Source organism: Cebus imitator, unplaced genomic scaffold (genome assembly GCF_001604975.1).
Source record: "Cebus imitator isolate Cc_AM_T3 unplaced genomic scaffold, Cebus_imitator-1.0 Scaffold377, whole genome shotgun sequence".
NCBI lineage: Eukaryota > Metazoa > Chordata > Mammalia > Primates > Cebidae > Cebus > Cebus imitator.
The window spans coordinates 1,702,123-1,713,485 of NW_016107692.1; the positions used below are offsets into that span (position 1 = coordinate 1,702,123).

At 33.5% G+C, this 11,363-nt stretch overlaps 1 protein-coding gene across 3 annotated transcripts in view; it reads left to right on the forward strand.

The window, feature by feature from the left end:
- The window catches only part of ADGRB3 (adhesion G protein-coupled receptor B3), a 756,499-nt gene that overhangs the window by 367,627 nt on the left and 377,509 nt on the right, over window positions 1-11,363 (forward strand). For all 3 annotated transcript variants that reach the window (XM_017507539.2, XM_017507537.2, XM_017507538.2), the window contains one exon: window positions 1,605-1,713. In XM_017507539.2, the coding sequence (XP_017363028.1) occupies window positions 1,605-1,713 (109 nt within the window). The remainder of the gene's footprint in view (window positions 1-1,604; window positions 1,714-11,363) is intronic.

Below are 11,363 nucleotides of genomic sequence, written 5' to 3' on the forward strand. Positions count from 1 at the left end.
CTTCCCTCATTTTCAACAGCAAAAATTAAGCCTCTTATTTTCATTTGTATTTATCCTTTCAGTACACATACTCATATATATATATATATTATATATATATTATATATATATATAATATATATATATGCACCTACACAAAGATGGGGGGAAATACAGTAGTAGCAGGAAGCCTTGGCGATAACAAAAATCTTATGCACATTCTTGGAAGTGGGATAATGGACTTTCATAATTCATGTTTAATGACTAAAAATGAAGCTAAGAAGCAGGTTTTATCCCCCAAATCTTTCTAAAATTAAAAATGGGAACTATCCTAGCAATACACGTCTAAGTGTAATATCCATTGTTCATGTCTTCAAGTATATGTGAGTAAATATACTGTCCGATATTTAGATGGGCACAGCCACAAGCCACTTTGAAATACACATGTGCCTGCTGTCCTTTCCAGCTCTTACTGTATGCTTTTCCACTAGTCAGAATGTCTTTTCGTCTTCTGCACTGGTCTTTGCAATTACAAAGCAGCTAGAACTCTCTAATCCACTTAATTTTTCATGTCTAGAAAATCCAGTGTTGCTGAATGGCCACAAGAAATTAGCCTGACTTCAAAACATTTTCTGCTCTAAAATGGTTATATAATGCAGGCTGACTCTGTAAGCTTTATGGGTTATACACGCTAAAATTCATGTGACCTTTTCAACAGCCTTTATGTTCGAAACACTATCAACTATTGCCACTATCAGGTTGCCTAAAAACAAACAAACAAAAAAACAAAACACACTCATCTATTTGTACTGTGTGAGGTGCCATGATGTTGGAAAAAAAACCCTTAGGCCATGGAGGCAGATGTTCCTTTAGGTAGATAGGTAGGTAGATGGATGGATGGATAGATGCATAGATGGACAGTTAGATAGGTAGATACTTCTCAGCCACCATTAAAGACACAATATGGCCTTAGGTATGCTCTGTTTAACCTTCTTGAGTTCTTTCTTCCTCTTGCCTAAAATATGGATAATAATTCTATAGGTGTGTTTTGTATATGTACATGTAAACCACATGCACTAGAACTATTAATATTTTTGTAATCCTATAATTATTGACAGTATTCTTACAGTCGACATTATAATTATTAAAAATGTTTCAAGATATTTATTATTATGCAATAACTTAAAAGTTTGTAAATATATTCATTGTGGCAATAATAATAGTTTTACCTCCTGTGTTCCTCATACAGATACCAAGCTAAACATGTGAAAGGCCCAATTTCAGTGTTTGTCCTACATTTTTGTTATATTTAAGTGATAGAAAGAGCCCATCAAAAGTAAAGTCATGTATTTTCTGAGGAGATATTCTGTTAGATATTTTGAGTTTCCTTAGATTTATGAGGGATTGATCAACACATCATATTACTTCCAAACTTCCTCCCATGTGACATATGATGTCATTCTCAACTATTAATTTAAAAAATACTGCTATTGCCAGCTGCAGATTTTTTTTCAAGTAAAATGAAGCTTGTTTGTTTTTTCATGTAGGTTTTAAAAAATTCAGTTATATATCCCATGGTATGCATAGATTTTTTTATTCCATCTAACCTTTGCCTATTTTTCTAGATTTATCCAGGATCAATAGAGTTAATGCAGGTGATTGAAGATTTTATACACATTGTTGGAATGGGGATGATGGACTTTCAGAATTCATACTTAATGACTGGAAATGTAGGTAAGAAATAGGATTTTCCCCAAAAATCTTTCTGAAATAATAAAAAAATTGCAAGTATCTGCGCCATACATTTCCAAGTGCAATATCTGTTATTCATATATTTAAGTATATGTAAGCAAATATATTTCTAATACTTGGTGTCTGAATTTTAGATGGGTCTAAACACATTACACTGTATATATATGCACACACACATACAGTTGTATTTATCTTCATACATTTCTGCTTGTAGGCCTGTTTGTATCTTCATGTGTATATGTAGGATAATATGTGTTTTTTCATCTGCCAAATGCTCAACACTATCCAATCTAGTTATGAAAGTGTGTGTGTGTGTGTGTGTGTGTGTGTCTGTGTATGTATACATACTGTTATTTTTAAAACAATATATTAGTCTTCATGGTGTTCCATACATTGTTCTTGTGTCTAGTTACTTTCTCACTGCTGAATCTGTGTGTGGTGGAACAGAACACTCAAGAATACTTTCCAGGGTTAAAATGATGGTGCGGCTGCGGCCACTGCAGTTTTTTCTGAATACCTTCCAGTGCACAGTGGATCTCTCAGGTCCCTCTGTAATGGATTCTGTAATGCAGCAATCATTATATTAACCAAATGACATATTTCTCTTTGTGGTTAAAAATTAACAAGAGCAAAGAAATAGTCTTCTTAATGATATACATTACATTGGTATAGGCTTAGAGTTTTCTCATTTCTTTAAAGTTTCTTCTGATGATGTTACTGTGATTCAGAATTATTTTCTTTCATTTGTCATACTTTAATAGCCTTCACATAAAAACTATTGAAGTATACATAGTAATGTGTTTACATAAACATATTTTGCCCTGTATTAGTATTCACAACTATTTAAGCTTTAGTTTCTGGATTAGGAAGAGACCTACTTTGGTGAGAGAATTAACTAGGGAAGTTCAACTAGCAGAGAACATATTTTTATTTATTATTATTAAGGCTTTTAGTGGTTCATTTTACACTTAATTTCTTCTGAAGGTCCCTAAGCCCTGCAGGGACTCATTTTATCCTAGGATATCTCCACCAGGGTGACCTCAGATTACAATAGGTTATAGTTAACTATTCGTAATATTCTTCTCTTGAGGAAAGACTGTGTAATGGAGACTTCAAAAGTCAGGAGATATTTTGGAGCCCACGTATTCTCTTCATGCAGCAAAGGCCTTATCAGTGAGTTTAACATCTTAATGCACCGTCTGAGCCAATTGGAGGGCCCAGATTTTTTCAAGAGTGCGTGTCCAGCAGCTTGCTGCCAGCTCAGTAATGGAGCAAGCTGTTCCTTCTTAAGGACAATTAGAGTAAAAAGAGACCAAAGATGGTATCTTTGTTGAAGGATTAATTCAGAAATCAGAGAAATTCTCAATTAAATATCCGTTATAAAAGTGGCTGGGAAGATAAAGGAAAGAAAGTCTGTAGGAAAGATAGAGCATGTCTGTAGAAAAGGTTTAGCAATCACAGCTAAGAGTTTTAAGGTATATGGAAAGAATCTAAAGAGAGTCTAGAGATGCTAGTTGCTCATGCCGGAACCAGTTTCCTAAGGGAAGGGAAATGAGTTATGAAGGGTCCTGTGGCAGATTGGACAATTGGTAAAGGAATTTGAGTTAAAATGACATAGAAAAATAGAGAACTATTGTTTTCTTCTTTTTGTAAATGTTGACATCTAATTCTAAAAGGCATTGCTAATTAAAAGATGGATCAGATCAATACATGGCATTTGTGCAGAATGTGTTTGGAAAAAAGAACTGTAAAAAACAAAGCCAGTCTCAGAGTCTAGAAAACTTAAATTTGGATTTAAACTTAATTTGGATTTATGTTTCAGAACCACAGCATGTCACATTTTCTATAGCACTAGCATTATTTGCTATAAAAATTTCATAATGTCCATAAATTGCAATCATTTATTCATCTTTAGTTTCTTTGACTTACCAAGTTTGTTTATTTGAAAATGTTGTGCATATTTTTGCAATAAGATTATGCTATCTAGGTTTTCCTTATTCCCTTAAATGTGATTAAACTTTAAAAGGTATATTTAGCATAACTCCAAGCAATCAAATGCTGCAAATAAAGTCAATATCATCCTATATCGTCATCCATCTTACCTTGTTCTGCCTTCTAATTATTTATATAGCATAAATTTTTCATATTAAAAGTTGTGTTCTGTGAGTAAAAATTCTAAACATTATTTATACTGACTATCCAAAAGAGGTCTTATTTATTGTTGATTTCCTCGAATACTAGCCCAGGGATGGACACTGTAATTTGGTGACTAGAGCTGAGTGCTATGCTCCATAATATTCAGGAGTTTTCCAAATTGTATACACTAGTATCAAATTAAGTAATACGAATAATGATCAGTTACTATTAATACTTTTTATGTTATCCAGTTTGATACTGTGTATGTAAAACACAATATTTTGTCGATATTTCCAATGTTTTTGAGCACGGACATGCAGAGAGACTATTTTACAGTAGAAAGTTGTGAAACATGTGAGTTGGCCCTCATTCTGTCTTACATCCTAATATTAATTATCCAACAGTCTGCTCATTATACTGAGCAGATATGTATGCAGGAACATAGGCATGCACACAGCATGTGAGAGATGAATAGAGACTAGTTAACTAAGAAAGTTTGTTCCTTACAGCCATTTTCTTTAGAATGTGTTGGATTAAGACTACTTAAAGAACTTCGAAAATCATAATGCATTTTAGAGAGATTATAAACCATTTTTTCATAAGGCCTATATGCATAGCTACCTCACTTTTCTAGACGATAGATAGTAAACTCCTGAAGAAAGAGAGTTGAACAGTCAAAATTAAATGCCAAAAGGACCATGCAATTTAATAAAAGACTCTCAGAACTAATAGGTTATTTTGTTTCAACTTTAAATATTGTTTCATCATTTCTGTTTTCCGGTTGGAGTTGGAAGCAGAGGCAGTGCTATTAGAGACACATATATAGCAAATAGAATAGATCAAATGCTGGAACAATAACAAGAAATATTTTTTCCTTATTGTCATTTCCCAAAGAAATTACACCTCATGTCTCACCTTTGAGAGTGTTAGTTCTAAGGCTTAGGACAATAATTTATATTTAAAAGCATGGCCTTAATTCATCAAGATAAAAGTTCGTAGAATCTGATTAAAATCTCAGAAAAACAGTGACAAATTTTAGAAAAACTTTCTTCAAAAATAGTTGAAATGAAAAAGTTTAAAGCTTCTTTTATTTTTCTGAAAAATGTCCCCACCTATATAAACTTTTTATAAATGAAATGCTCTTATATGATAAAATCTATGAACATTTTGGTATACATGCATGCATGCACATTTTTGTAGGGAGTGTGTTCATAGCTTTTATCTGTTTCTTAAAAGCTTTGTGATCTCGAAATATTTAACAGAGGTTTGGAAGAAAATAGTCTACAAACAAAGATTTTAATCCAATGAGCTTATAAAATAAGCTTCAATAGAATGTTTAGTTTTCATTTTTGAATATGTACATAACATGAAAGTTGTCATACATGAGTCAATGAGCATTTACTTAAGACTAAATGCTCTGCTAGTTTATATAATTACTGCATAAATGAATATATGAATGAATGTATATGAAAGATTTCAATTTTCAATATATCTCTTTTTAAAAAATATATTTGAAATGCTTTAAATATCTGCATAGGTAAAAGTTTTTTCTTTTAGGAAAAGCATGTGACCTTTTCAGCATATCAATAATTTTAAAAAATGTATTAGTATCAATTAGCTCTTAAGGGCCATATCTTTATATTATTTAATATGAGGTATTTTTTAAATGTTATTTTTTTCAGCAAGAGAGAAAGTTATTTTCTTCAATGAAAATATTATTTGAAGATTTATTTCAACTTACTTTTTATACTTTCCATCTAAACATATTTCCTTAGGTACCTTGCAGTCTTATTTACCTTTTTATTTTCCTGAAATTCCTATTGGAAAAGCCTTCTGGAAATTTTAATTCCCAAGTAAATTTGCTCCCATTTTTTATTCTTCACATCCTCTTTGCTTTGCTAACTGCTCTTTTTCTTGATTCTGTTCATTCCTTTAATATTTTTTTCATTACCTACAGTTTAAAATATAATCAAAGGATAAATCTAAACTCATGGCTTGCAAATATTTGGATTTCTTTTGAGGTAATAGCATAAAACAAATAACATGAATCCCTGACAAGGATGAAAGTAGATTGTTTTGAGGTCCAACTGTTTGCAATTCCAAATACAAAATAGAATATATAACATCTGACATAATTAGAATGACAAGGCAAGTGAATGGGACTCTATTGTTCTAAGGATTTGTCTAAAGTCACAGTGGTGTATTTAGAGTTTTCATTATATTTCCGCTTATATATTTTTCACAATAACCTCATGTAGCATATTACATTTACTTTTATTGATAAGAATATTCTATTATTTAGAAATTAATTATATTAATTTTGAACCTACAACTAGAATTGTATTCATTGACCTGAATTTGAGGAAGATCAGTGATGAATCACATGTTACTGGCCCACTGACTGTTCAAGTAAAGACAAAAACAATTTCTCTTTTACTGTAAGAAAAGCCTTTGCTAAGCTATTCGGGTCATTAAAATAAAGGACTAATCTTCTAGCCTGCAAGAAAATTGCATAAATAAATGAATTTATGCAATAAATTCATAAAAGAATTAAAAGACATGAAAGAATTACATAAATAAATAAACATCAAATACACCTCCATATGTGTCACATAAGCCAAATGTTAGTGCTTTATTCCCGAAGATGTTGTTCTGTGTACGGATCAAGAAAAACTTCTTAGAGAAGGAAGCATTTAATGTAGACTTTGAAGAATGGCTGGAATATTTATAAGTCAACATAAAGAAGAGTGAGTAGCAAATAGATGATTACACTACAGAACATTCTGTTAGCAAAGACGATATAGAGATGTCAAAATTGAAACTGCTTGGGGAAAAAGTGGCGTCTTTCAATAAAAACACATATGTATAGAAGTGAAGGAAGTGAAATAAAATTGGAAAGGCATGTTGAAACATGGTTCTGAATTACAAGGATAATAGAGAATCACTGCAGCTTGACCTGATAAGAGTTGTGCTTCAGTAGAACATACGTAAGATCAGAAAATAGAATTGATTGAAATTGGGAAACACCATAAACATAGTTAGTCTAAATGTAGATGGAAGGCTTTTAATAGTAATTCATGCAGGAGACGATGAAGCCAGGAATTGCTGGTGGTAAGAATAGGAGCTGACATGTGGGTAGGAGTTTGAGATACTGTCTGAGACTAGAACTGATAGGATTCCATAACTGACTGGGGTGTGGGAAAGAAAGGAGGGATTGAGATTATATTTATTCCACACACATTTGTGAGTATGTTTAACATATTAATATTTAGACAAGCATAGCCCCCATTTGAAAAAATGAAAAGCTGGGTGCGGTGGCTCATGCCTGTAATCCTAGCACTTTGGGAGGCTGAGACAGGTGGATCACGAGGTCAGGAATTCAAGGCCAGCCTGGCCAAGATGGTGAAACCCCATCTCTAATAAAACTACAAAAAAATTTAGCTGGGCACAGTGGCAGGTGCCTGTAATCTCAGCTACTTAGGAGGCTGAGGCAGGAGAAACGCTTGAACCCGGGCGGCAGAGGTTGCAGTAAGTAGAGATCACACCACTGCACTGTAACTTGGGCGACAGAGTGAGACTGTCTCAGAAAAAAAAAAAAGAAAAAAAGAAAAAAGAAAATGAAATCTTGAGTTTTCTTGGAAAAGTCAAATCTATAAATACACATTTGGTGATCAACTGCATGAAAGTGATAGTTGAAGCCATAAAAATTTTTTTCAATTATCAATATAAGATAGAAGAGACATAGGTAATGTCTACAATAAAAACAAAGAATCAGAGTTGTTGTCAGAGGAATAATGGTTAGAGGTAGTAGGTATAAGGAGTTCCAGAACAGGATGATAAAAAATCAGTGTCATTTAATTAATAAAATGGAGATAACTTTGCAAATTGATCACTCTACTTATTAATTGCTAGTAAAGTAAGAGTTAAGAGAAATCTTATGGGATTATCAATTCTGTAACATGAAAATTCTCAAGGGAAAGTGCAGACACAGTGAACAGGATCTAAATTTTCTAGCTCTTTATGTGGTTTCAATGGATTACACTTTTAACATTTTGATACAGTAATCTTTATGAATTTACTTTATATAGATGAATGTGGCTATACCCACTTACAGCTATTTCACAACTATTTGTTAGGAATTATTTGATGCTGACAATATCAAGTAAGAAGGGAATGAGTCTTAGGCTAAATAAGATCTTCAAATACAGAATACTATAATTATTAGTTGTAATGGGTTTCAAAAGTTATTCTGATGTATAAACCCTAACAGATAGAAGAATCTAAAATGTATCAATTTAGTTATATGGTAATCCAATAAGGCTAGTGCCTTGAAAACATTAAAGTAAGATATATTTCTTCAAAAAGCTAAATATCGGTGTCTCTTCTTGGTTTAGAAAATATTAAATATTAGGTTTTTCAGAATGAACATTCATAGTTGATGATTTCTGAAATGAATCCAAATTCAACCTGAATAATAGTGTGATACAATGTTGACATCTCCGTTCTCTGTGCAGTACCTTTACATCAACATCAAATCTATGTTCTTTCTTATATCCACTGGCAAACTTAATCATTTATATGGTAGAATATCTTGTTCTCTAATAGAGAAACAAACTTTCAGTCTGACAATATAATTATAAAATAGATGCCTTCTCTTTCTAGGCTTATTTTCCTTTCTGTTACTGCTTAGTTTTGTGATTCACACATCCCCATCTCTTGTTTAACTTCCTTTCTTTAAAAATGAGATATTTGTAGTCTGTTGACACCACGCCTGAAAAAAAAACACAATTTAACTTTTTTTTTGGTATGTTTATTTGTGGCACCTGACGTAGGTTCAGTCAGCCAGATTTGAGTCTAAATGTGTTAAGTTCTATCTCTGCCTTCTGGCTCTTTACCACCCTTGCTAAACACCTGAAGCAAGTGGGTGTTTTTCTGTAGGTCAGGGAAAAAAAATACAACTAAAAATATCTGTTTCTTTATTGTGCTAACTTACTGGTTTCCTGAGAAAGCAAATAGTTCAAACATAGTTTTAACTTTGATACGCAGCCGTAGAGTTTTTTTTTTTAATTGCTTCTGATTTAATAGGAATTATCTCATGGTATTTACTAGGATCCTCTAATTTCACGTGGTTGGGGTGGAAGCACTAGGGAAGGTGACATTGTGAAAGTATCAGACCCTCTTAGGAGCAAACAAGACAAGCTGCCCAGGGGTGTGATGGGCTTTCTTGCACACAACTAAACCGAAGGCTGAGGTCCTCCCTAGTGCTGGTATAATAGATTGCTAATGATTCATAGATTTAACCAGCTTTAAGAGGTCTCAGAAATTGATTCAGTAAATATGTGCCATGTTTTGTCCTAGAAGATTTCTCAGTGAACAAATTAGACAAACTTTTTGCTCTCATGGACTTTATGTTTTGTAGTAGACATATGGATGTCAAATCAATGCCATCAAACATATCCAGTGGTTACAATTGTTAGGAAGAGGAGTAAAGCAGTGGACAGGGTGAGTGGTTAACAAGTCAGGAGAGCAGTGTCATTTCAGGGAGGGTGACCGGGGAGGGCCTTTCATATGCAAAGTGATATTTGAGTGTAGACGTGAACCTTTAGATCATGAGATGCAGTAACATGTAGGGGCAGAACACTTCAGACAGAAGAAACAATAAGCACAAAGGCCATGATGCACTCATGTGCTTCATGTATTGGAGGAACTGGGGAAAACCATGAACGCTTAAATAGCTGAGGGAGGAGTTTTGGGAGAAAATGAAGTCAGAAAGGGAGTGAGAAGTGAAACTGTAAAAGGAGTTTGTCTGAGGTCTGAAAGAAATGCAAGATGCTTAACAAGTATTTGTCACTTAACTAAGGGGATACATCCCAAGAAGTGCATCCTTAGACTGTTTTCTTGTGGGAACATTATAGAATGTACAACCCGCAAATCTAGGTGGTGTAGCCTACTACACGTCTAGGCTACATGGTATAGCCTGTTGCTCACAAGCTACAAACCTGCAAAACATGTTACTGTATTGAATACTGTAGGCAACTATAACACAAGGGTAAATTTTGTGTATCTAAACATAGGTAAGCTATAGTAAAAATCTGATGTAAAAGATTAAAAATGGTACACCTGCACAGGGCACTTACCATGAATGGAGCTTACAGGACTTACAGTTGCTCTACAAGAGTCAGTGAGTGAGTAGTGAGTGAATGAGGGCCTAGGAAATTACTATTCACTACTGTAGACTTTATAAACACTGTACTCATAAGCTACACTAAATTTATAAAAAAAAATTCCAATAATAAATTAACCTTGGCTAACTACAACTCTTTATAAACTTTTTTTTAACTTTTGCACTCTTGCAATAATACATTGCTTAAAGCACAAACATACTATACATCTGTAAAAATATTTTCTTTCTTTTTGTCTTTTCTATAAAACTTTTTTCTATTTTTAATTTTTTTAATTTTAGATTTTTATGTTTTGTTAAACCCAAGACATGAATTCACACATTGGCGTAGGCCCTACCCAGTATCAGCATCATCAGTGTCACTGTCTTCCCCTTCAGATCATGTCCAGCTGAAAGATCTTCAGGGGAAATAACATGCATGGAGCTGGCCTCTCCTATGATAACAGGACTTTCTTCCAGAATGCTTCCTGAGGGATTTGTCTGAGGCTTTTTTACAGTTAACTTTTTTTTATATATAAATAGGAGTATACTCTAAAATAATGGCAAAATATACAGTATAGCAAATATTAAGCAATAGAAATTTTTCAGCTGCATTATAATTTTATGTGACTACCATCACATATAGGGTCCATAGAGGGCCAAAACATGTGGTGCTACTAAAAGGCTCATGTAGCTACTAAAAGGATCATTCTGACTATGAAATGGAGATATTGCAATACACTATTGGGGGCTTGAGTGAAAATAGGAAGAGCAGTGCTGTGTTTACTGCAATAGGCCAGATGGGACAACAGACAGTGGAAATAGTGAAAGGGAGTCAGATGCTGAAGATATTTTAGTAGTTGATCTAACAGAGCTTACTAACAGTTAGAAATGGTGTATGGAAGAAAGGGAGCACCCAAGGAAATGTCTCCACTGCATCTCCAACCCAACTACAGAAGCAAGACAGATTTATGTCAAAAATTTACTTTGGCAGCTATTTGAATGCCTGCAAAGTTTAGAATTCAAAGCAGTTTTATTTTGGCTTCTTAAAAATATGTTATCTTTCCTAAGTTGAACCCAAATCCTTGCTGCCGTGGTTTAAGCCCATTTCGTTTTTACTGTTCTCAAAGAGATTGAGTAATTTTATCCTCAGAAGCCATCAGCATTCTGTCATCCCATATAAATCCTTGGGCAAAAGCCAGAATGAAATTGTTCATTAAAATGACTTTATAAAACTACACCTCATATTGAGTTGCCAGCTAACAAAGGAAATAAATTCTACTTGCCCTACCAATTTTGTGTTTCTTCTTCTATTTGTAAGGCCATGGAACCTTGA